Below are 26,679 nucleotides of genomic sequence, written 5' to 3' on the forward strand. Positions count from 1 at the left end.
AACTCTGAGACTGCAAATATCCTGTTTCTCAACATAATTTCACCCAACAAATTTTAGCATCTATTGATGATTACTACCTATAAAAATTGTTACTGTCATATTTGGCTAATGGTGATTTTTTAAAATTTCCATCATTATTTCTGCATTTATTAATTAGAACTCTTCTATAAGGAAGAGCTACTCCACCCCCACGTATTTATTTACTTATCCCAAATTACTTATATCAGTATAGACTCATGGATATTTATTTTATACTGTTTTTATAATCTATTACTATCATTATTTATTTTATTGTCCCAGATTTGGCCATTGGGAGCTCCTTCACGTTGGCTTCTGTGTCCTTTTCTCATGCCTCTATTAATTTTTTTTTGTACTTTCTTGCTTTTTGGCCTCTTGATGGTATTCCAGGCTTATCTTCTATTTCCCCTAGCCCAGCCCTGGAAAGGAGCCGTGGTTTCTTTTACTAGAGAATGGTATTTAGAAATGAGATCTGAGCACTAGATGGGCTCATTGTTACCAGAGTGCCATTGCTTTTAAGGCATTCTCAGATGACAGAGCTGGGAAATACGTTTGTATACTCGTACACGTACACATATTTATTTTGTGCCTACCCATCTGCATATATGTGTGTGTGTATGAGAGAGAGAATATATGCATGAATTTATACTGATCCAGGAGGCTGATCTGGATGAGGATGGTGCCATAGCTTTCGAAGAATTTAAGGCTTTGGAGAAGGTGGACGTAGAGGGGAAAATGAACATACAGTTTCTTGACTAAAAGGCTGAGATGGATCATCCGCTGCTCTCTAGTGTCTAAGAACTGGGACATGAGAGTGCTCCTGTCTGCCAGCCCTACCCCAGGATACTGCTGCTGCCTGACAGCTCTATGTGTGCTGTGTCAGAACACACCTGCCTTTAGTGTCCGCCGGCCTTACAGAACGGCACACCCAGGCCATTTCTCTCCAGTATCCATTCACCACTTCCCCATTTACAAATATCATCTCCCCTGGTTCTGCTACTGAATGCCACACATCCATCCAGTCTGAGAAAGTGAGAGAGGGACTCATGCCAAGAACCAGCCAAGCATGTGCTCTGACTGATGCAGGCTGTAGCCGCGTGGCTTTCCCTCCCGCCAGGCTTCTGCCTGCTCCTGCTCGGCCCATATGGCCTTTGCCTCCCATTTCTCGGTCACCCAGCCTACACCATTCACTGGATCTTCCAGTCTGCCTGCTTTTTATTATGCCTCAGAGTCCCCTCTTTTCTATCTGGCACCCTGTTCAATATACATCTAACTTGACAAGGTGGTTCTGTGGTCTGGCAGCTTTTATTTACCTGTGCTCATAAATGAGCATCTGGGATGTTGTCTCCCCAGGAGCTTTTTGAGAACCAGTACTTCTCTCAGAAGAATGTGACCCTCTATTGGTCTGTCACCCTCTGCTCTGTCATCAAAGGGTGGCTGTTTGGAGATGTTGGTTCTTCAGAAAGTAACCATAGGCCTGCAGATCTGCTCAACTTTGGGGCATTGTCACCATCAGAATACCTGCTCGGACAACATGCCTGGGGACGTTCTCATGGCTTTTTGGACACACAGGCTGGGCACCCTGAAAGCCTCCTGTGTTCTCACCTCTGCAGCATGGCTACCACCTCAGTGTTGTGTGCTCTGGGATGTTTTTCACGTCACGTTTCCAAGGAGAAAGAGTTATGGAGTTAGAGTTACAGAGATGCCTAACTTATGCTGTCCAAGAGAGTTCAAGATCATCCTTAGTATTCTGAAGGTTTTTGCACTTGGCAAATGATTCTGTCAGGAAGAAGCAGCCACAGTAGTCAGCTCCCAGGAGAGGTCAGAGCAGCGACTGTATTGCCACATTAGCTGCCTGGTTACATTGCCTTCCTACCTCCAGTGCTCATCTTTTAGAAACGTGGGGTCTAGTAGTGGTGGCACCAGTTGAGGTAGCGTTATAGGCCTTCTGGTGAGCCAGAGCTGCTTCTCTGCCAGAGTCAGCTTAGTTTAGACCTCACTGAATCAGGCTGTTGCCATCACAACATCTAAGTCTGTTCATCCATCTATCTACCTGTGGCGGAGTTTCTCTGACGGAGCTGCGTGCTTGCTCGCTACCTTGCATGGGGAGGAAGATGTGCCCACAATTCTTCAGGAAGGGGATGGCCAGAGAACACACTGCAAAGGGAAGGGAAAGGAGTGGGGAACAGGGGAGTGGCTCATGTAGAAGTGAATGAGGAAATCCATATGGAGTGTCATTCTGGCTTTATGGTCAAGTGAGGTAGTACAGGAATTCTATAAAAGGAGAGAAATTTCTGATATCGGAATATTCAGTACCTCAGAGGCTCTCTGACCTGAATAAAGTCCCTGACTTTATGGCTTTTCCCCCTTTGGGTGGTATAGCAAATGGTTTTAGTCCATGGTTGTGCCTTATTGTTCTATTTTAGATTGTATTCATCAATCCATCAATAAATATTTGTGGTTAAAACAAAACAGAACAAAATAAAAATACTTCTTTCTGAAGTTACTTAAGTTAGCTATTTTCTTCCCCACCTTCTTCAGTGTGGTTAGGATTCTCATTTGTAATACAATTAGGTTTATTTATTATTGTTTGTTTTGCATTTGGGGTTCTCCTTATGTTCTGGTTGATGTTAATTATTTACTTATGGGGGTATGTGAAACCTTACCTGGGTTCTGAGAGTTCGAGCCACCGCCAAAATATACTCAGAAGTGTCATTCTCCCTCGCCCTTACCACCGTCTTCCCATCCCCCCTTCTTTCTAACCTATTCCCACCCACCCCTGTTGGTAAACCGGTCTTACTGTTCTGGTTTATCCTGCCTGTCAAGTCAGTTTTGCTTTAACTCTTGTTTTGGAAAAGTGAATTTGTGCCAACATGATTGATATCTTAGAGGACTATTTGAGCTTAGTGTGAATTTTACGTTTGCTTACATACACTTTAATGCATAAGAAACTCAGTGAATGCAGGAACGGCAGCCAGCTGCCCCGAGCCGTGTAGTAACACACGCACTGCACAGACCTCAGACATCCCTGAGCCCCTTGGTTCGCCTCACGTGTTAGCAGCCACACCGTCTGCCCCTGGTGTTATAGCCTTCCTTCTGACCCATCCCTTCTCCTGACACCCACTCCACAAGCAAACCTCAGGGCCTTTTCTAGGTAAAGTGACACATTTATTGTAGTATGTATCTCTTACCCATTTCATGTGTGTAAAACTGTGCTACTGTTTTTTATTAGGTTCCTATCTGTGTGTGTGTGTGTGTGTGTGTGAGAGAGAGAGAGAGGGAGGGAGAGAGAGAGAGAGAGAGAGGGAGAGAGAGAGAGAGAGAAAGGCAAGCTTTTTGAGTGTTGTGCCCTGTATTCTTCATAAACTGGTTTCTATTGTGCAATTTTGCATGACGTGGAGATTTTTAAGGATGGCTATGTTGCGCTATAGCAGAATTGACTCTTTTAGACAAATAAGTGGATACCTGCATATTTTCTCATATACCCTTTGTAACAAGAAGGGTAGCATACTCTAGACACTCCTTGGGGCTTTGCCTTTGTCACTTAAGAGTATGTCCTGGCAGTCACTCCTTATTAGCTCATCGACATCTTCCTCATTTTTTACAGCAGCATAGTACTCCACTATCTGGCTGTCCTGTAGTTTATTCCATCATTAAAGGTATATATACTACAGAAAAGGGGCTAATATTACTAATGGATAAATACCTCTTACACACATCCTTGTGTGTATAGGCATCTTGGTTATTTCCAATATCTCATAATTGTAAACAATACTGTGATGAATAACCTTTCTGTAGTATTGGAGATGAATGTTTAGTGGTCTTGCTAGGGCAAAAAGTGCATATGTAGTTTTGTTAGATATTGCTGAATTCCCTTCCAGATAGGTTGTACAAAAGTTTTGATTTTCCATCAGACGTGTGTATGAGTGCCTGTCCCCTCCCCCCATTTCACCAATAGAATATGTTGTCATATTGTTTAATTTTTGCCAACCTAACAGGTGATAAATGGTATCTGTGTTTTTTTGCATTCCTCTAATTATGAGAATGAACAGTTTTTTACCTTTAAGAAACATTGTAATGTTATTTTCTGGATTGTCTGTTCAAGGCTTTCCCCTCCATTTTTCAGCCAGGTTTTTGCTCTTTTCCTTGTCTGTCAATTTTCAGAGCTATTTATCTACTAGTGATATTGGTCTTTTTTTTTTCTGTGGTATGTGTCATACATATTTTCTCCCACTTTTTTTTTTTGTCTTTTGACTTTGTTTAAGGTGTTTGAGCATGCAAAAATAATTACTGTTCAAATTAATCTGTCTTCTCTTTTATTATCTCTATATTTTGAGTCAGAGAGCCTTTTCCTAGACTGAGGTCAAAGAATAATTCCCCCCTATTTTCACCCTAGTACTTGTATAGTTGCATTTTTATGTTTAGGTCCCTGATCCTTTTGGAGTTTAATCTTGTGTATGGTGTGAAGTATGGATCGAATTAAATGGTTCTCAACCAGGGGCAATTTTGTCTGCTGAGGGGATATTTGGCAGTGTCTGGAGACATTTCGGGTTGTCAAAACTAGGTGGACCAGTGCTCCTGGCATCTAGTGCGTAGAGGCCAGGGAGGCTGCTAAACATCCCACAGTGCACAGGACTGTCCCCACAGCAAAGAATGATCCAACTCAAAGTGTCAGTATTGTCGAGGTTGAGTAACTCCCATAAAATTTTTTTTTCTTCAAATAAATGGCCACTCAGTTGTTCCAGCATCATTAAAAAGGAACAACCTCTATCTTTGGCCTCAGTGTTTAGAGATACCACCTTTATCAGATGTTTTCATATATACTTGTGTGCATTTCTGGACTTTGTATTCTATTCTACTGGGATATCTGTGCCAGTACCACTCTGTTGTAATTATAAAGACTTTAAATATATTTTATATCTGGTAGGGCTAATCCTCCTTATAAGTTTCTTTTCAGTGTTTTCCTGGCTATTCTTTTTTTTTTTCTTAATATAATAAACTTAAAAAAAATTGCATGAAAGATTCTTTAAATTCTATAATGCTTTACAATTTTCAAGTTTCACACACATAATTTCATATAATCCTATAATAACCTTTTGTTCCCCCTGCCCTGGTATTGGCCCTTGCTCTTCCTTCTCCCCACTGGTAACCACTGGTTTGTTCTCTATATCTCTGAGTCTACTTCTTTTTGTTTGTTTGTTTTATTCACTAGTTTGTTGTATTTTTTAGATGCCGCATAAGTGATATCATATAGTATTTGTCTTTCTCTGTCTGACTTCTTTCACCTAGCAAAATGCCCTCCAAATCCAGCCATGTTGCTGCAAATGGCAAATTTTTGTTCTTTTCTTTGACTGAGTAGTATTCCATTATACACACACACACACACACACACACACACATATACATATACATACACATACATATACACACCACATCTTCTTTATCCAGTCATCTGTTGATGGACACAGGTTGTTTCCATATCTTGGAAAGTGGAAATAATGCTGCTATGAACATACGGGTACACGTATCTTTTCAAATTAGTGTGTATTTTTTTGTTTTGGGGGGTTTTTGTTTGTTTGTTTGTTTTTTATATATACCCAGGAGTGGAACTGCTGGGTCATATGGTGGTTCTATTTTTAGTTTTTTGAGAAACCTCCACACTGTTTTCCACAGTGGCTGCACCAATTTACATTCCCACTAACAATGTAGGAGTTTTCTTCACACCCTCTCCAGCATTTGTTACTTGTAGACTTTTTGATGATAGCCATTCTGATCGGTGGGAGGTGATAACGTCATTACGCTTTTGATTTGCATTTCTCTAATAATTAGCAATGTTGATGTTCTTGTGCCTTTTGGCCATCTGCATTTCCTCTTTGGAAAAATGTCTATTCAGTTTTTCTGCTCCTATTTTAATTGGGTTGTTTGTTTTTTTGATGTTGAGTTGTATCAGTTGTTTATATATGTTGGATATTAACCCCGTTATTGGTCATATTGTTTGCAAATATCTTCTCCAATACAGTAGGTCGTCTTTTAATTTTTGTTGATGGTTTCCTTTGCTGTACAAAAGCTGTTAAGTTTAATTGGGTCCCATTTGTTTATTTTTGCTTTTGTTAGCTTTAGGAGATGGATCCAAAAAAAAAAATTGCTGCAGTTCACATCAAAGAGTGTTCTGCCTATGTTTTCCTCTAGGAGTTTTATAGTATCTGGTCTTACATTTAGGTCTTTAATCCATTTTGAGTTTATTTTTGTATACAGTATTAGAGAAAGTTATAATTTCATTGTTTTACATAGAGCTGTCTAGTTTCCCAAGCACAGATTGTTGAAAAGACTGTCTTTTCTTCATTGCATAGTCTTGATTCCTTTGTCATAGATTAATTGACCATAAGTGTGTGGGTTTGTTTCTGGTCTCTATTCTGTTCCATTGATCTATGTGTCTGTTTTTGTGCCAATACCAAACTATTTTGATTACTGTAGCTTTGTAGTATAGTCTAAAGTCAGAGAGTGTGATTCTGCCAGCTCTGTTTTTCTTTCTCAAGATTATTTTTTACCATTTGGGGCCTTTTGTGTTTCTGTACAAATTTAGCAATTTTTGTTGTAGTTCTGTGAAAAATGCCATTGGTAGTTTGACAGAGAGTCCACTGACTCTGCAAATTGCCTTGGATAATATATTCATTTTAACAATATTGATTCTTCTAATCCAAGAACACAGTATATCTTTCCATCTGTGTCATCTTCAATTTCTTCCATCAGTGCCTTATAGTTTTCTGAATACAGGTCTTTTACCTCCTTAGGTAGGTTTGTTCCTAGGTATTTTATTCTTTTTGATGCGATGGTAAATGGGATTATTATCTTAATTTCTCTTTCTGGTACTTCATTGATAGTGTATAGAAATGTGACAGATTTCTATATTTTAATTTTGTATCCTACAACTTTACCAAATTCATTGATGAACTCTAGTAGTTTTCTGGTGGCATCTTTAGGATTTTCTATGTGCATTATCATGTCATCTGAAAACAGTGAGTTTTACTACTTCTTTCCCAATTTGGATTACTTTTATTTCTTTTTCTTCTCTGATAGCTGTGCCTAGGACTTCCAAAACTATGTTGAATAAAAGTGATGAGAATGGGCATCTTTGTCTTGTTCCTAATCTTAGAGAAAGTGCTTTCAGCTTTTCACCACTGAGTATGATGTTAGCTGTAGGTTTGTGCCTTATGGCTTTTATTATGTTGTGGTATATGTTCCCTCTCTGCCCACTTTCTGGAGAGGTTTTTTTTTTTAATCATGAATGGATGTTGAACTTTATCAAAAGCTTTTTTGTTGCATCTCTTGAGATTATCATGTGGTTTTTAATTCTTCAATTTGTTAATGTGGTGTATCACATTGATTGATATGCAAATATTGAAAAATCCTTGCATTCCTGGGATAAATGTCACTTGATCGTGGTTTATGATTCTTTCAGTGTATCACTGGATTCAGTTTGCTGGTATTTTGTTGAGGATTTTTGCATCTATGTTCATCAGTGATACTGGCTTGTAATTTTCTTATTTTGTGATATCTGTGTCTGGTTTTGGTATCAGGGTGATGCTGGCCTCACAGAATGAGTCTGCAAGTGTTCCTTCCTCTGTAATTTTTTGGAATAGTTTGAGAAGGATAGGTGTTAACTTTTCTCTTAATGTCTGGTAGAATTCACCTGTGAAGTCATCTGGTCCTGGACTTCTGTTTGTTGGGAGTTTTAAAATTACTGATTCAATTTCATTACTGGTAATTGGTCTGTATGTATTTTCTCTTTCTTCCCGGTTCAGTCTTAGGACATTGTACCTTTCTAAGAATTTGTCCATTTCTTCTAGGTTTCCATTTTATTGGCATATAGTTGTTCATAGTCTCTTATGATCCTTTGTATTTCTGCAATGTCAGTGGTAATTTCTCCTTTTTCATTTCTTATTTTATTGATTTTGACTCCCTTTTTTTCTTGATGAGTCAAGTTAAAGGTTTATCAATTTTGTCTATCTTTTCAAAGAACCAGCTTTAAATTTCATTGATCTTTTCTATTGTTTTAGTCTCTATTTCATTTATTTGTACTCTGATCTTTATGATTTTTTTCCTTCTACTAACTTAATAGATTTTGTTTGTTCTCTCTCTAGTTCCTTTAGGTGTAAGGTTAGGTTGTTTATTTGAAGTTTTTCTTATTTCCTGGGATAAGCTTGTATTGTTATAAACTTCCCTCTTAGAACTGCTTTTGTTGCATCCCATAGGTTCTGGATCATTGTGTTTTCATTTTAATTTGTCTCTAAGTATTTTTTGATTTCTTCAATGATCCATTGTTTGGTAGCTTATTCTTTAGTCTCCACATTTTTGTGGGTTTTTGGGGTGGTTTTTTTTGCAGTTTTTTTCTTGTAGGTGATTTCTAGTCTTACAGCATTGTGGTCAGAAAAGATGGATATGATTTCAACTTTCTTGAAGTTACTGAGTCTTGCTTTGTGGCCTAGTATGTGATCTACCCTGGAGAGTGTTCCATGTGCACTTGAAAAGAATGTGTACTGTGCTGCTTTCGGGATGATCTGCTCTATATATGTCAATTAAGTCCATCTGGTCTGTTTTAAAGTCTGTGTTGTCTGGGAGGGTGGGCAATGGCTCAGTGGTAGAATGCATGCTTAGCATGTACAAGGCCTTGGGTTCAATCCCCAGTACCTCCATAAAAAAAAATATAGTCTATTTAGTCTGATAGAAGTATTGCTATTCTGGTTTAGCATATTGCCTGCAAACTGCTATTTACATGGGATACCCTTTTCCATTCCCTCACTTTCAGTCTGTATGTGTCTCTAGATCTGAAGTGAGTCTGTTAGGCAGTATATACAAAATATATATGGGTCTTGTTTCTGTATCCATTCAGCCACTCTATGTCTTTGGGTTGGAGCATTTAGACCATTTATATTTAAGGTAATATCAACATGTATGTTCTTATTGCCATTTTGTTATTTGTTTTGGATTTATTTTTATAGATCTTTTTCCCCCTTCTTCCTTTATTCTCTTGTGATTTGATGACTATCTTTACTGTTACATTTGGATTCCTTTTTGTGTGTGTGTGTGTGTGTGTGTGTGTGTGTATATATGATAGATTTTTGGGGTTTTTTTAAATTTTTTTTTTGGTTGGAGGAGGTAATTAGGTTTATTTATTTATTTATACTTTTTGAGGGAAGTATTGGGGATTGAACCCAGGACCTCATGCATGTGAGGCACATGCTCTACCATTGAGCTATACCCTCCCCCCATTTTTGGCTCTGTACTTTTCCCCTTAGGTTTTCTTTCTTTCTTTCTTTTTAACTCTTGGGGGATAGGTAATTAGGCTTATTTATTTATTTTTAATCGAGGTACTGGGGATTGAACCCAGGACCTCATGCGTGCTAAGCAGCTTACTCCAACACTGAGCTATACCCTCCCCCTATGATAGATTTTTGGTTTGTAGTTACCATGAGGTTTTTGTATAGCAGCAGTCTATATTTTACACACACACACACACACACACACACACACACACACACGATTGTTTTCAGTTGCTGATCTCTTAATTTCAAATGCATTTTTAAAACCCTGCATTTGTACGCACCTTCCCTCACAGTTATTATTTTTGATATCATATTTTACATCTAATTGTTTTGTGTAGCTTTTAACTGCTTATTGTGGATATGGATGATTTTACTACTTTTGTTTTTTAACCTCCCTACTAGCTTTGTGTGGGGATGATTTCCTACCTCTACTGTATGCTTGCCTTTACTGGTGAGCTTTTCCATTTTGTAATTTTGTTTCTAGTTGTGGCATTTTCTTTTTTTGCCTAGAGAATTTCCTTTAACATTTGTTGTAAAGCTGGTTGAGTGATGTTGAATTCTTTTAGCTGTTGCTTGTCTATAAAGCTTTTGATCCCTCCATCAAATATGAAGGAGAGCCTTGCTGAATAGAGTATTCTTATTTGTAGATTTTTCCCTTTTATCACTTTGACTATTTCGTGACACTCCCTTCTGGCCTTCGAGCTTCTGCTGAAAAATCAGCTGATAACCTTATGGGAATTCCATTTTATGTTATTTGTTGGTTTTCCTTTGCTGCTTTTAGTATTCTCTCCTTATCTTTAATTTTTGTCATTTTAATTACAGTGTGTCTTGGCGTGTTCCTCTTTGGGTTCATCCCATATGGGACTCTCTGCACTTCCTGGACTTTGGTGAATGTTTCCTTTTCTAGATTAGAAAAGTTTTAAGCTATTATACCTTTTAAGTATTTTCTCAGGCTCTTTCTCTCTCTTCTCCTTCTGGGAACCCTGTAATACAGATATTAGTGCACTTGATACTGTCCCAGAGGTCTCTTTAATTGTCCTCATTTCTTTTCATTCTTTTTTTTTTTTTTCTGTTCAGTGGCACTGATTTCCAGCTCACTGATCCTTTCCTCTGTATCTATTAGTTTACTATTGATTCCTTCCAGTGTATTTTTCATTTCGGTTATTGCATTCCTCATCTCTGTTTGGTTGTTCTTTGTATTTTCTTTTTTTCTTTTTTTTTTCCAGTGTTCAGCACAATTTTTCAGTCATTCATGGACATATACACACTCATTGTCACATTTTTTTCTCTGTGAGTTATCATAACATTTTGTGTATATTTCCCTGTGCTATACAGTGTAATCTTGTTTATCTATTCTACAATTTTGAAATCCCAGGCTATCCCTTCCCACCCTCCACCCCCCGGTAACCACAAGTCTGTATTCTCTGTCTGTGAGTCTATTTCTGTCCTTTATTTACGCTTTGTTTTTGTTTGTTTGTTTTTGTTTTTGTTTTTTAGATTCCACATATGAGCGATCTCATATGGTATTTTTCTTTCTCTTTCTGGCTTACTTCACTTAGAATGATATTCTCCAGGAGCATCCATGTTGCTGCAAATGGCATTATGTTGTCGGTTTTTATGGCTGAGTAGTATTCCATTGTATAAATATACCACCACTTCTTTATCCAGTCACCTGTTGATGGACATTTAGGCTGTTTCCATGTTTTGACTATTGTAAATAGTGCTGCTATGAACATTGGGGTGCAGGTGTCATCCTGAAGTAGATTTCCTTCTGGATACAAGCCCAGGAGTGGGATTCCTGGGTCATATGGTAAGTCTATTCCTAGTCTTTTGAGGAATCTCCACACTGTTTTCCATAGTGGCTGCACCAAACTGCATTCCCACCAGCAGTGTAGGAGGGTTCCTCTTTCTCCACAGCCTCTCCAGCATTTGTCATTTGTGGATTTTTGAATGACGGCCATTCTGACTGGTGTGAGGTGATACCTCATTGTAGTTTTGATTTGCATTTCTCTGATAATTAGTGATATTGAGCATTTTTTCATGTGCTTTTTGATCATTTGTATGTCTTCCTTGGAGAATTGCTTGTTTAGGTCTTCTGCCCATTTTTGGATTGGGTTGTTTATTTTTTTCTTATTGAGTCATATGAGCTGCTTATATATTCTGGAGATCAAGCCTTTGTCGGTTTTACTTGCAAAAATTTTCTCCCATTCCCTAGGTTTTCTTCTTGTTTTACTTCTGATTTCCTTTGCTGTGCAGAAGCTTGTAAGTTTCATTAGGTCCCATTTGTTTATTCTTGCTTTTATTTCTTCTAGGAGAAAATGTTTGAGATGTATGTCAGATAATGTTTTGCCTGTTTTCCTCTAGGAGGTTTATTGTATCTTGTCTTACGTTTAAGTCTTTAATCCATTTTGAGTTGATTTTTGTATATGGTGTAAGGGAGTGTTCTAGCTTCATTGTTTTACATGCTGCTGTCCAGTTTTCCCAACACCATTTGCTGAAGAGACTGTCTTTATTCCATTGTATATTCTTGCCTCCTTTGTCGAAGATGAGTTGACCAAAAGTTTGTGGGTTCATTTCTGGACTCTCTGTTCTGTTCCATTGGTCTATATGTCTGTTTTGGTACCAATACCATGCTGTCTTGATGACTGTAGCTCTATAGTATTGTCTGAAGTCTGGGAGAGTTATTCCTCCAGCCTCTTTCTTTCTCTTCAGTAATGCTTTGGCAATTCTAGGTCTTTGATGGTTCCATATAAATTTTATTATGATTTGTTCTAGTTCTGTGAAATATGTCCTGGGTAATTGGATAGGGATTGCATTAAATCTGTAGATTGCCTTGGGCAGTGTGACCATTTTAACAATATTGATTCTTCCAATCCAAGAGCATGGAATATCTTTCCATTTTTTAAAGTCTTCTTTAATTTCCTTCATCAATGGTTTATAGTTTTCTGTGTATAATTCTTTCACCTCCTTGGTTAGATTTATTCCCAGACATTTTATTACTTTGGGTGCTATTTTAAAGGGGATTGTTTCTTTACTTTCTTTTTCTGTTGATTTATCGTTAGTGTAAAGAAATGCAACTGATTTTTGAACGTTAATTTTGTAACCTGCTACCTTGCTGAATTCTTCAATCAGCTCTAGTAGCTTTTGTGTGGACCTTTTAGGGTTTTCTATATATAGTAACATGTCATCAGCATATAATGACACTTTTACCTCTTCTTTTCCAATTTGGATCCCTTTTATTTCTTTCTCTTGCCTGACTGCTGTGGCTAGGGCTTCCAGGACTATGTTGAATAGGAGTGGTGATAGTGGGCATCCTTGTCTTGTCCCAGATTTTAGTGGGAAGCTTTTGAGTTTTTCACCGTTGAGTACTATGCTGGCTGTAGGTTTGTCATATATAGCTTTTATTATGTTGAGATATGTTCCCTCTATACCTACTTTGGCGAGAGTTTTTATCATAAATGGGTGTTGAATTTTATCAAATGCTTTTTCTGCATCGATTGAGATGATCATGTGGTTTTTGTCCTTTCTCTTGTTGATGTGATGTATTACATTGATTGATTTGCGTATGTTGAACCAGCCTTGTGTCCCTGGGATGAACCCCACTTGGTCATGATGTATAATCTTTTTTATGTGTTGTTGGATTCTATTTGCTAAAATTTTGGTGAGGATTTTGGCGTCTATGTTCATCAGTGATATTGGCCTATAATTCTCTTTTTTTGTAGTGTCTTTGCCTGGTTTTGGTATCAGGGTGATGGTGGCTTCATAGAATGAGTTTGGGAGTATTCCCTCCTTTTCAATCGTCTGGAAGAGTTTGAGAAAACCGGTATGAGTTCTTCTTTGTATGTTTGGTAGAATTCCCCGGTGAAGCCGTCCGGTCCTGGACTTTTATTTGTAGGGAGGTTTTTAATTGCTATTTCTATTTCCTTTCTAGTGATCGGATTGTTCAAGTGTTCAGATTCTTCTTGATTCAGTTTTGGTGGACAGTATGTTTCCAGAAACTTGTCCCTCTCCTCTAGGTTATCCAGTTTGGTTCCATATAGTTTTTCATAATATTCTCGTATGATATTCTGTATTTCTATTTTGTTTGTTGTAATTTCTCCATTTTCCTTTCTTATTTTGCTAATTTGTGCTCTCTCTTTTTTCTTCTTTGTGAGTTTGGCCAGAGGTTTGTCGATTTTATTTACTTTTTCAAAAAACCAGCTTTTGGTTTGGTTGATTTTTTCTATGGTCTTGTTAATCTCTATTGTATTTAATTCCCCTCTGATCTTTTATTATTTCCTTCCTTCTGCTGCTTTTTGGGGCTTTTTGTTCTTCTTTTTCTAATTCATTCAGGTGGTGGGTTAAATTGTTTATTTGAGATTGTTCTTCTTTTTTGAGGAAGGCCTGTATCGCTATAAACTTCCCTCTTAGCACTGCCTTTGCTGTGTCCCATAGGTTTTGAGTGGTTGTGCTTTCATTATCATTTGTCTCAAGGTACTTTTTAATTTCAGCTTTGATTTCCTCATTGATCCATTGTTTTTTCAATAACATATTGTTTAATCTCCATGCTTTCCTTTTTTTCTCCTTTGTTTCTCTGTTGTTGATTTCCAGTTTCATGGCATTGTGGTCAGTAAAGATGCTTGAGATAATTTCTATCTTCTTAAAATTGTTGAGGTTTCTTTTGTGCCCAAGTACATGATCGATCCTGGAAAATGTTCCATCTGCACTTGAAAAGAATGTATATCCTATTTTTGGGGGGTGTAATGCTCTGAAAATATCCACCAAATCTAGTTTTTCTATTGTAGTATTTAATTTCTCTGTTGCCTTGTTTATTTTCTGTCTGGAAGATCTGTCTAGTGATGTTAATGCAGTGTTAAAAGTCTCCAACTATGATTGTATTCCCATCAATATCCCCCTTTATCTCTGTTAGTAATTCTTGTATGTACTTAGGTGCTCCTATATTGGGTGCATATATATTAACGAGTGTAATATCCTCATCTTGTATCAATCCTTTAATCATTATAAAATGTCCTTCTTTATCTTTCTTTATGGCCTTTGTTTTAAAGTCTATTTTGTCTGAAATCAGTACTGCAACACCTGCTTTTTTGGCTTTTCCATTTGCATGGAATATCCTTTTCCATCCTTTCACTCTCAATCTATATGTGTCCTTCTCCCTAAAGTGGGTCTCTTGTATGCAGCCTATTGAAGGTTCTTGCTTTATTATCCAGTCTGCCACTCTGTGTCTTTTGACTGGAGCATTTAGTCCATTAACATTTACAGTAATTAATGATAGATGTGTGTTTATTGCCATTTTGAACTTATCTTTGCAGTTGAATTGGTATATCCTTTTTGTTCCTTTCTTCTTCCTTTTGTGGTTTGGTAATTTTCCTTTGTATTATCATGGATTTTATTTAATTTTTGTGACTCCTTTGTAAATTTTTGGCTTGTGGTTACCCTTTTTTGTAAATCTATCAACCCATTACTATAACTGTTTTTATTAAACTGATAGTAACATGATCTCAAACCCATCCTACTGTTAAAAAAATTTAAAAAAGAAAGAAAATAATATTCTATATTTCCCTGCCTCCCTCTCCCACTCTCAGTGATTTGTATGTCTTCTTTTATAATTTCATGTTTACTTTATTTGTAATTCATGAGTTATCACCTTTCCAGTTGTGAGTTTCTCATTTCTGTAGCATCCTGCTGCTTTTCTATTTAGAATAGCCCTTTCAATATTTCTTTTAGCATGGGTTTAGTGTTGCTAAACTCCTGCAGCTTTTTTTTTTTTGTCTGTGAAACTCTTTATTTCTCCTTCTATCCTAAAGGATAGCCTTGCTGGATAAAGGATCCTAGGCTGCATCTTTTTTTCATTCAGGGCTTTGAATATATCTTGCCACTCCCTTCTGGCCTGTAGTGTTTGTGTAGAGAAATCAGCTGAGAGCCTTATGGGGGTTCCCTTGTAACTTACTCTTTGCTTTTCTTTTGCTGCCTTTAGAATCCTTTCTTTATCTTTGACTCTGGCCATCTTGGTTATGATGTCTTGGTGTGGGTCTATTTGGGTTCTTCCTGTTTGGGACCCTCTGAGCTTCCTGTACTTGGATATCTGATTCCTTCTTTAAGTTTGGGAAGTTTTCAGTCATGATTTCTTCAAAAACCTTTTCAATCCCCTTTGATCTTTCTTCTCCTTCTGGGACCCCTATTATGCGAAGATTGGGACGCTTTATGTTATCCCATAGGTCCCTTATGCTATTTTCATTATTTTTTATTTGCTTCTCTTGTAGTTCTTCTGAATGGGTGCTTTCTATTGCCCTGTCTTCTAGATCACTAATTCGTTCCTCTGCATTATCTAGTCAGCTTTGCACAGCTATTAGATCATTCCTCATCTCTGTCAATGAGTTTACCCATTCTACTTGGCTCTTCTTTATAGCTTCAATTTCATTTTTGACATATTTTATATCTCTAAACACTATCTCTTTTAATTCCTTCAGCAATTTGATCACTCCTTTTTTGAAATCTTGATCTAGTAGGCTATCGATGTCTATTTCGTTGATCTTTCTTTCAGGGGATTTCTCTTGTCTTTTAATTGGGAAAGGTTTTTCTGCTTCTTCATCTTGCTCATACCTCTTTGGCACTGTGGTTTATGGAGTATCAGTTGTTTATTTTGGTCCTTAAGGATTTTATCTATCTAATACCTATTTAGGAATAAAACTTAGGAAAAAAAGAGAAAAAAAATAGAGAGAAAGAATTTTAAAAGAAGGGAGAAAGAGGGTTTGAAAACAGTGTATAATGAATAATAGAAGAGCGAGTTGAAGCAGAGTATTAATCGGGTTGAGACGTCCTTTTAAAATCTTTACAAAAAAAGGGGGGGGGAGATGAATAGATGTATTTGAAACCTGTGTCTAATCAATAACAGGACATCAAAACCCAAGAGAAATAGAAATGAATTAAGAAGTAAAAATTAAGAGAGTAATAGAAAATAGAACAGGTAAAAACAGATTTAAAAAAAAGGGGGGGGGGTTTGTCGGTGTTCTCCTGGAGTCTGTGTGCTTTTAGTGTGAGGTCTTTCTGTCTTCGTCCTGTTTTGGAAGCTCAGCTTGCTGTTTTCAGAGGCCCTCCGTTGGCGCCCTCTTCTGTGCTGCTCCCAGCACCTATGGGCAAGCTGATCGCGCCTCCTCCTAACACTGGGTCAGGTGCATCTCTCCTCTGCTGTATGCGGGCGGGTCACTGCCCCTCTGGATGCCGCAGTCAGATGTTGCAGACTGGCCGGGTAGGAGGGCGGGTCGTGCCCCCTCCCAGCACCTCGGTCAGGGGCTGTGTTCCTGCCCGAAAGGCAGGGGGCCACTCTAGCTCTACCTGCGCCGCCGCCGGTAGCTCCGCTGCTCTGTGAGGCTGTGCGCTCCGCCCTGGTCGGCGCTCTGCAGGTGGGCCCTGCTCCGAGCCAAAACACAGCTCCTTGTTTGTCTTTGTGGAGCAAGTTTTCTGAGGGACCAGGGTGGAAGGATCCTATCTGCCCGGGCTGCAGGCCAGTCTCAGTCTGGCCTTTGAGGCTGCTAAGCCCTTCGGTGCGGATGCAGGTTTCGCCCCCGCCCCCGCCTGGGTGCTCAGCGCCGGAGGATATGGAGGCTGTGCCTGAGCCCCGCCTCTCTTCCCCGGAAAACTTTCCGCGGGTTTTCAGAGATGGGGGTGTGCACCCTTCCCCCGAGAGCACATCAACCTTGCTGTTTTATGGAGGGCCCAGGTTGTTCTGCCCTGTGCACCCACAGCCACGGCGCGCAGCCCCTTGCGTTCCCCCGAGGCTGCCTCCGTGCAGCCACTTCCGTCCTCCGCCCGGCTTGTGCAGCCTGGCCCTGCCCGCCGCTGCCGGCCGGCGTCTCAGGCTGGGTGTCGGGGGGACGCTCTGTGCCCGTTTAACTTAGTTCTGTTAGTCAAGGGCTGCTCTGTACAGATCCGAGCCTCAGAGGCTCCCGCTCAGTCCCGCTGGCCTCTCAGTTGGAGAGGGGAGACCCAGCGAGCGAGCGCCAGTCCTCCTTTGCCGCTCCCTCCCCGCGGGACCCGTCCCGCGCTGCTTTGCCTTTTGTTCTTTCTTTTTTCCTTTTCTCCTACCAGATTTTTGGTGTCTTTATCATTTGAAGAGGGCGATGGTCTGTTGGAGTTCCGCAGGTGCTCTGGTTGGCTGAGTGGGTCTGTAGATGTGGGTCTTGGTGTATTTGTGGGAGAGGGTGACCTGCGAGCGTCCTTCTACTCCGCCATCTTCTCCGTCTCTCTCATGTTCTTTGTATTTTCTAAATCTTTGTTGAAAACTTCTAACTTTTCATTCTGTGCATCCATTCTTCTCCTGAGTTCTTTCATCATCATTATGATCATTACTCTGAACTTTTTCTCAGGTAGATTGCCTATCTTCACATTACTTATTTCTTCTGCGGTTTTATCCTGTTCCTTTGGAACATTTTCCTCTGTCACCTCATTTTGTCTGAGTTGCTATTGATAGTTTTATGTATGTAGTAGGTTAGTTATGTTTCTCAACGTTGGAGAAGTGGCCCTCTGTAGGAGACGTCCTATGCCTCCCTGCAGCTCACTCCCCTCTCATCACCCAAGCTATATGCTCTGTGGGTTCCCCCTAAGAGGGCTGTGTGGGTCTTTCTGTTGTGGTGGGCTGAGTATGTGGTGGGGGAGGGGTCTGGTAGGCTTGGTTGGCCCTTGTCTTGGTTGGTTGCCAGGCTCTGCCTTGTGTGGATGCTGCTGGCTACTAGTTAGTGGGGTCTGATCATGAAGCGGCTGACTGAAGAACCCCAGGGGGCCCCAGGGCTAATGCTAGCTCACTTGTGGGTGGAGTCAAGGTCCAGAAGACTCCAGGGCTGTTGCCAACCCCCCCCAAACTGGTGGGTGAAGCTGGGTTCAAGGGTTAGTGCTGGACTACTGGCAGATAGATCTAGGTCCTGGAGTCTGGTTGCAGGGCCCATGGACCCCAGAGCTGGTGTTAGATTACTGGTGGCGGGGGGCAGTTCTGGACACAGTTGGGTATAGGGTTTAGGGTGTCCCAAAGCTTGTGTTGGCCTGCTAGTGGGCAGGGCTGGGACCCGTCTGGTCCCAGAGTAGGGTCTGACCTGCCATAGGCTGGCTGGGTCCATAGGCTGTGGTTTTCTTGCATCTGGTGTTTGCTCCCTGGTGGGTGAGGCTGTCTAAAGACTAGCACAGGCTTCCTAGAGGGCAGGGCTGTTGCCTGCCCACTGGTGGGCGGAGCTGTGTCTTGGCCCTCTGGTGGGCAGGACCATGTACAGAGGTGTGTCTTGAAGCAGCTGTGGGCTCAGGAATTCTTTAGGCAGCCTGTCTGTTGATGAGTGGGGCTTTGTCCCCACTCAGTTAGTAATTTGCCCTGAGGCATCCCAGCACTGGTGCCTACAGGCTGTTGGGTGGGTCCAGGTCTTGGTGCTAATGTGCTAATGGCACCTACCAGAACTGGTTTCCATGCGGTAGCATGAGCTCCCAAATATGGCTGCTGCCAGTGTCTATGTCCACAAAGTAAGCCATAGCCGCCCCCCACCTCTCCAGGAGATTCTCCAAGACCAGCAGGTATGTCCGGCCCAGACTTCTATCAAATTATTGCTTTTGCCCTGGATCCTGGTGTGTGTGAGATTTTTGTGTGCACCCTTTAAGAGTGAAGTTTCTATTTCCCCATAGTCCTATGGAGCTCCCAAAATTGAGCACTGCTGGCCTTCAAAGCCAAATGATCTGGTGGCTTGTCTTCCTGGTGAAGGATCCCCAAGCTGGGGAGCCTGAAGTGAGGCTCAGAACTCTCATTCCTGTGGCAGAACCTCTGCACTATAATTATTCTCCAGTTAGTGGGTCACCCACTTTGGGATATGAGACTTGATTATATTGCAAATCTGCCCCTCCTACCCATCTCATTGTCATTCCTTTTTTATGTGTTTAATTGTTGAAGATTTTTTTGGTAGGTTTCGGTCTTTTCCATGTTGTGCAGATAGTTGTGGTTCTGGTGTGCTCATAAGTGGAGGTGAGCCCAGGGTCTTTCTACTCTGCCATCTTAGCCTGATTTCCCCCTGGTTATTTGTGAATGCTTATTTCTCCATAAGGACTTTAGTATCAATGGGTCTAAGTCTATTTTTTAAAAAGCTTATTGGTAATTTTTATTGGGATAATGTTAAATTTATAAATTAGAACTGACTTGTGTATAGTGCTGAATCATTATTTCTAAGAACAGGGGATGTCCTCCCATTTGAGAAAGTCTAATTTTGTGTCTTTTAGGAATGCTTTAAAGGTTTTCTCATATAGGTTTTGCACATTTGTGATAAATTAATTCCAAAGTATTTAATCTTCATTGGTATTGCAGTATATGGAGTTATTTTATACCACTAAGTCTTCTGATTGTCATGTAAATGAAGGATATTGAGTTTTGTGTGTTTATATCCTGCTACTTTACTGAATTCTTTTATTGTCTCAATTAATTTTATCATTGATTATCTAGGATTTTCCTAGTATAGTGTCATATCATGTGCAACTAGATATAGGTTTACTTATTCTTTACCAATGCTTATGTGTGTAATTGATTAATTTTGTTTAACTGCATTGATTAATTCCTCTAATATAATGCTAATTAGTAGCAGAGATAGTGAGTATCCTTGCCTTATTCCTGATTTTAATGGAAATGCCTCTAATGTTTCCCCATTAGGTAAGATACTTGCCTTAGGACTAAGGCATATATTTTATCCTGTTAATGAAGTACCACTCAATTCTTATTTTCTCGTCTTTTTAAACAGGCCTTTCCAGCATCTCTGGAGATAATCATATGAAGTTTTACCCCTTAGATATATTAATATAGTATATGATATTCATAGATTTCCTAATATTGAACCACCCTTACATTTCTGGAATAAATCCCATTTAGTCATGGTATATGATATTGTATTCTGTTTGTTAACATTTAATTTAGTAGTTTTGCATCAGTACTAATGAACTAATATTGGTCATTATATTGGTCCTTCCTGCCTTCCTTCCTATCTTTTATCAGGTTTAGGTATCAAACCTTCAGGAAATGTTTATATAAGAAATAGAGAAGTTCTTAATTTTTGATGTGCTGAAACTATTTATAGAGCATTGAGATTATCTGGACTTTGAAAGTTGAATGGAATTCTTCAGGAAACCATCTGGGCCTGAAATCACCTTCTTTGCTACCCTTGATGAAGGAGGACTTCTAAATGGGCTTTAATTAGGAGATACTTCTTGAATTTCAGCTGACAGAGCTGGGATTTAAACCTAGTTAGAAGCATGATCTTAACCACTGTATCAGTGATACATCAGGGACTTGATTACCTAATAGTAATGATGATGAAGATGATGTCTAGTAGATATTAGTTGCCTATTATGCATCAAGTACCATTTACATGTATTAACACATTCAGTCCCTGTTTCAGACTTACGGGGTACTATCTCTTATTATCCCTGAAGCACCGAAATTATCAACTCATCAAGGGTCACACAGCTAGTATAAATGGTGGAGCTGGTTTTCAATTCCAGTCAGTTTGGCTTCACAGTCTGTGCCTTTAATGACCAAAGTACAGTATAACAGCTTGCAGAACTGTGGACGATCCCCTTATATCAGAATCTCATTATGAATGCTTTTTTTTTAAAGGGGAAAAAATGGCTTAACTAAAGTCTCACAGATGAAAGAAGAGTTGCTGCCTATGAAAATGTCTGTCTAGCAATTTGGCTACAATCTCCCTATCCCTATCCTTACGGCTCTTCTCTTGCAGCAGTGTACAGACCTTGTAAGCTTCGTGTATAGAATTGTGTTCTAGTCTGAGTCAGCTCCACGTCTGAGGGATGCAACTTGAATGGAAAATTTTCCAATGAACTTGGTGACCCAAACTCAAATGAAACAGTTAAAATTTCCTCAAATTACTTAGAAATACTAAGTATTATCATTGAGATGGGTAAACTTTCTGGTTTATGTTAAGTATGATCTCTTATTAATGTTTGTTGAGTCAATGAAGCACCCTCATTGCTATTCATTATTTTAAGCTTTTTCGTACAGTCTTACTTTGATATTTAGACATTATTAAAATTATGCAGATTAAGACAAAGGGTAATATTTTTATGTCATTTCCGTAAATGCTCAACATTCTTCTCTCCCACATCCCCCCACCAAGAAAACCAAATTAATGAGCCACAAAACATGTTATAATGAATGGGAAAAATATTTTTAGCATTTTTATGCAGAAAATACCTCATTAAAAACAAATGCTTCAGCAAGCAGATTTGAGCTTAATGAGGACTTTTGTTGAGCAGAGGCTTTTATGACAAATCACTAGCATGTGTAACTGCTCTATATAAAGACCTAGAAAGCCCTCAGAGCCTCGTCCTTATCCCTGGGCTGCACTGCAGCGGTGTGTGAGTGTGGCATGACGCTTAGTAGATGCTTGATGAACCTGAGGGACGTGAAGCCTACTATCCAGCCACAAGTAGGAAAAATGTCTATGTACTGATCAGTCTCACTGTTTTGTCAGATGTTATATCAGGAGAGTCATTAAGATGAACTTTGTTCTCAGCTGGGTGTTTGGCATCATGTGACCCAAATATTTTGTATCTGTTTCATACTGTAAAGGCCATAAGGGTATAGGGTTTATAACTATACATACAACCTTAATTTCAAATAAAAACCTCAACTTGTACCCACACTATTGTAACTTGTTAGACTTTGGGACTCCAACTGGCATGACAAGGGAGCAGGGACCCAGCTCGTCAGGCAGGCTGTATGGGCCGGTTTGGTCACAGAAACCACAGTCCCTCGCCTCAGTCATGCCCTGCCCTGAGGCACAAAGTGCTCACCTAGGGTGATGGGCCTTACCACTGAGGCCTCAGAAGGCACACTTGGCGTGATGGTGTTTCCAGGTATTCTGAGCTGGGCTCAGCTTCATCACTGATCCATCCTTGCAGGCTTGAGCTGAGTCACAGCCACACCCACCCAAGCAAGGTTGACATTTCCAGTGGTAATTGGTTACCCAGAAGAACTAGCCTCCCTTATAGAATGGGAAGCATGAAATTATGAGATGATTCATTTTCAGGTGGTATTTTTTCACATCATGTAAGTTCTTTCTCCGTTCATCTGACCGAGTCGGCCACACTATCACCTGACTAGTAACAGTAGTGGTTGCAGCAGTTAACATTTATTGAGGTGTTACTGAATGCCAGGAACTGTGCTAAGTTTTTTCCACACCTTATCTCATTTAACCCTCAAACCCTATAAGCTGGATACTATTAATATCCCCATATTACAGATGAGGAAACTGAGGGCAAAGATGGTAAGTAACCTGCACTAAATCTTTCAGCTCATATATATAAGAACTAGGATTTAAAGCAATTTTCCCCCTGATTCTATTTTATTTTTTTAATGAAGTATAGTTGACTTACAATATTATGTTAGTTTCAGGTATACAGCAAAGTGATTCAGTTATAGATTTTTTTTTCAGGTTTTTTTCCATTATAGATTATTACAAAGTATTATATACAGTTCCCTGTGCTATACAGTAAATCCTTGTTGTTTCTCTCTTTTATATATACTGGTCTATATCTGTTAATCCCACATTCCTAATTTCTTTGATTTCAGAGTCCTTAACTATTATTGCTTTACTGCATTGTGTAGCCAATTAACTAAAAAAAAAACTATATCCCCACTCTATTCCAAAATAAGAGGCATTCTTTTCAGTAATGACAGGGTAAAACATTCAGTTTTCAAATGCCCATGATCAGCTCTTTCAGGCTCCTTCAGTAGGAGGAGGGAAACTGACCCAAGACCCACTCATACTTCCCGCTCAGCAGGTACAGGGCTGCCGCCTGGCCACCACTCTCACCGTTAAGAAGTGCCGGTCCTTAACTTCGCGCCGCCTCTGGCTGTGAGTTGGTGGGTAGGCTGGCAGTGGAGGAACCGCTACGGAAGGGGGGGCAGCAGCTCTTTGCTCCCGACGATCACTCCGGCTACGGTGTTCTGGGGGCAGAAAAAACAATAGTACATAAACAAACTTGGCATTTTCAATTTCTCTTTCCCCTGTGGGAGGATGAGCAAAAGGCTGGAAAAAAGTGAGTTTTTGGTAATCTAGCTCATTTGTATACTAAATATTTTCAGAATGGTTCTGAACTAAACTTTCATTTCATATTAATATGAAGTTGGACACCTATATTTCAGTGGGTCCATCTCATAGTCGTTGTACAAGATGTTTGGAGAAAGTAGTATATTTCTCAGTGTGCCTCATTTCAAAACAACATGAGCAAAAAAAAAAAATCTAGAACAATGGTGTAAAATCTGCTGACAGTCCTGTGGTGGACAGTCGGCACAGACATGCCAGAGCCCCCCAGGGTGTGGTGGGGGACAGATGCTCACAGCCATCCAGGGGGTGATGGAGCCGGCTCACAGTGCCTCAGGAGCACGGATGGCTATGTGTTTAGGAATTTTGTGAGCCAGTTTTTAAACTGTTGGTAACTTGAAATAGGCCATGGTGGGAGTATTTATACCACAGAAATTGCTGAATGCTATACATCAGGGCCTTATTTATTTATTACCTTTTTAAGAGAACCTGTGACCAGCACACCATTGCAGCCATCTAAGCCCTGTCTGCCGCAATACTCAGGTGGCTTTCAAATCCTGGGCTCTTAGAGAAAGTAAAGGAATTCCAATTATGACAGTTGTCTGATTTAGGAATAAAGCTACCTCTGGGAAAAGCCAAGAAATTTCTATGGGGTGAAGTGGTCCTGACTTCATAACAAGAATCAGTGAGACACCAGGAGCACAATTTAGTTTCTGGATGTCTCAGCAAGCCCCAAAGCATACCGTGCCCAACATACTGGCCACACCAGAGGCTGCCCTGCCTGCCAAAACCCAGCCCACACTGATGCCTAGGGCCTGAAATCTCATGACCCCCGCTCATGTGACCAAGGTGCAGATTTGTGTAGCAGATGCCTTAATCTGACTTCTGTTGTTTACAATTGCCATTATCCAGCACATCAATAATATTTATGATGCCCAATATTTATTGAGCAACTGCCACACACCAAAGATGGTTTGCAAAAGCTCTCACGTGTATCATCTTGACAATTGCACAAAGTAGGCACTGATAGCATCCCTCTTGTGTAGATGCCTAAACGGATCAGGGAGGCTCAGTCACTGCTGAGCTATCAGTGGTACACACTTGGCCCCAGGGCCCTGATCTTGACCATTGCTTGACCTATAACTCTGGAAGGTCCAAACACACCTCACTCATCAGAGCAAGACTGCTTGGATTTTCTATTATTTGATTATAATTACATTTGATCACATTCTAATTCTTTGGACATTGATAATAAAGAATATAGAATATTTGGCTACTCATAAGACACTACTTACTCTTTTACCTGTGTTAGGAAACAGAACTAACTACACTGACCCTCTCAGGTGGCGTCACATGCCCTTTCTCTGAAGGCCCTATGGTTTCCAGTGCCCATTTCATCTCTATCACTGTATTGATAAAAATCAGGATCTCTCTATAAATCTGCCTATTTACTAGAAGTCTGCCGCCGGACAACAGAGTACATTCAGGTTTCCCTCTCTGTGCCCTTCTGTGCTGGTGATATAGTGGGTTCTCCATAAATGTTTGTTGAGTGACTGAAAAGAAGAAATTAATGCTTTCAGTAGGGTCTGGTTTTGTAACATTAGAATGTACTCTAAACCCCTATCTTTCCCATGGGCTGTGTGGGCACTGACACAGTGCTGTGCCCTCGCTGTTGGGACCTTCTCTAGGTCCTGCTGCTTGTTTCTGCTGGCCTCCCTAATGCTGGCCTCTTTCCTCTTTGCTGTATTCAGTGTGCTGCACTCTAAACCAGTACCTGAGCACTCTTGAGCTTTCTGATTTCTGTCCATGTCTGATTAGACAGGGAGGCCCAGTGACAGGCCAAACTACTGACTTGGTCTGTGTCAGGAAAACGTGGCAGTATTTCTCATCATCCTTTGCTTGGGATTCTTTAGACAAATGTTGATTCCCATTCACAACCAGAGGAAAGTCCTCATCCCCACGTAGGTGGTCTTTGCTAAACTGCCTCCACAGCTGTTCATCAGGAAGACTTCAAAAAAATTTTTTATTTAGTTGATTCACAATATTGCATTAGTTTCAGGTGTACAGCTTCAGATGCTTTTCCATTATAGGTTACTACAAGATATTGAATACAGTTCCCTGTGCTGTACAGTAAATCCTTGTTGTTTATCTGTTTTATATATAGTGGTATGTATCTGTTAATCCTGTACTCCTAATTTATCCCTCATTCCTCTTCCTTCGGTAACCATAAGTTTGTTTTATATGTCTGTGTCTGTTTCTGTTTTGGAAATAAGTTGATTTGTCTTTTTTTTTTTTTAAGATTCCACATATATGTGACATATAATGTTTGCTTTCTCTTTCTGACTTAGTCATTCTGTATGATAATCTCTCAGTCTATCCATGTTGCTGCAAATGGCATTATTTCATTCTTTTTTATGGCTAATATCCCATTTTATTATATATATATCTCACAACTTCTTTATCCAGTCATCTGTCGATGGACATTTAGGTTGCTTCCATGTCTTGGCTGTTGTAAATAGTGCTGCTATGAACATTGGGGTGCATTCTTTTCAAGTTAGAGTTTTCAATTTTCTGGATTTATGCCCAGGAATGGGATTGCTGGATAATATTGTAACTCTATTTTTAGTTTTTTAAGGAACCTCCATACTGTATTACCTACTGGCTATACCAACTTACATTCCCACCAACAGTGTAAGAAGGTTCCCTTTTTTTTTTTCACACCCTCTGCAGCATTTATTATATTGTAGACTTTTTAAATGATGGCCATTTTGACCAGTGTGAGGTGATACCTCATTGTGGTTTTGATTTGCATTTCTCTAATAATTAGTGATGTTGAGCATCTTTTCATGTGCCTGTTGGCCATTCATATGTGCCTTCTTTTGATAAATGTCTGTTTAGGTCTTCTGCCTATTTTTTGATTGGGTTGGGTTTTTTTTGTTTTTGTTTTTGTTGTTTTTTTTTTTTTTTTTTTGTATTGAGTTGTATGAGCTGTCTGTATATTTTGGAAATTAAGCCTTTGTCAATCACATCATTTGCACATTTTTCTCCCAGTCCATAGGTTGTCTTTTCATTTTGTTGGTTTCCTTTGCTGTGCAAAAAGCTTACAAGTTTGATTAGGTCTCATTCATTTACTTTTGCTTTTATTTCTTTTGCCTTGGGAGACTGAGTGATCTAAGAAAACATTACTACGATTTATGTCTGAGGATGTTTTGCCTATGTTCTCTTCTAGGAGTTTTATGGTATCATGTCTTATATTTAAGTCT

The 26,679-nt window shown here is 39.7% G+C and overlaps 1 protein-coding gene and 1 non-coding gene across 3 annotated transcripts in view; both read right to left on the reverse strand.

Annotated features, from left to right (window-relative positions):
• Nucleotides 1-26,679, reverse strand: part of NHS (NHS actin remodeling regulator) — a 334,787-nt gene that overhangs the window by 27,998 nt on the left and 280,110 nt on the right. For both annotated transcript variants that reach the window (XM_031445813.2, XM_031445816.2), the window contains exon 3: nucleotides 23,186-23,319. In XM_031445813.2, coding sequence (XP_031301673.1) covers nucleotides 23,186-23,319 — 134 coding nt within the window. The remainder of the gene's footprint in view (nucleotides 1-23,185; nucleotides 23,320-26,679) is intronic.
• On the reverse strand, nucleotides 9,207-9,281 carry TRNAV-CAC (transfer RNA valine (anticodon CAC)). The gene has a single exon. It is a non-coding gene; the product is annotated as a tRNA-Val (tRNA).

This window comes from Camelus dromedarius, chromosome X (genome assembly GCF_036321535.1).
Source record: "Camelus dromedarius isolate mCamDro1 chromosome X, mCamDro1.pat, whole genome shotgun sequence".
In the NCBI taxonomy this organism is placed as follows: domain Eukaryota; kingdom Metazoa; phylum Chordata; class Mammalia; order Artiodactyla; family Camelidae; genus Camelus; species Camelus dromedarius.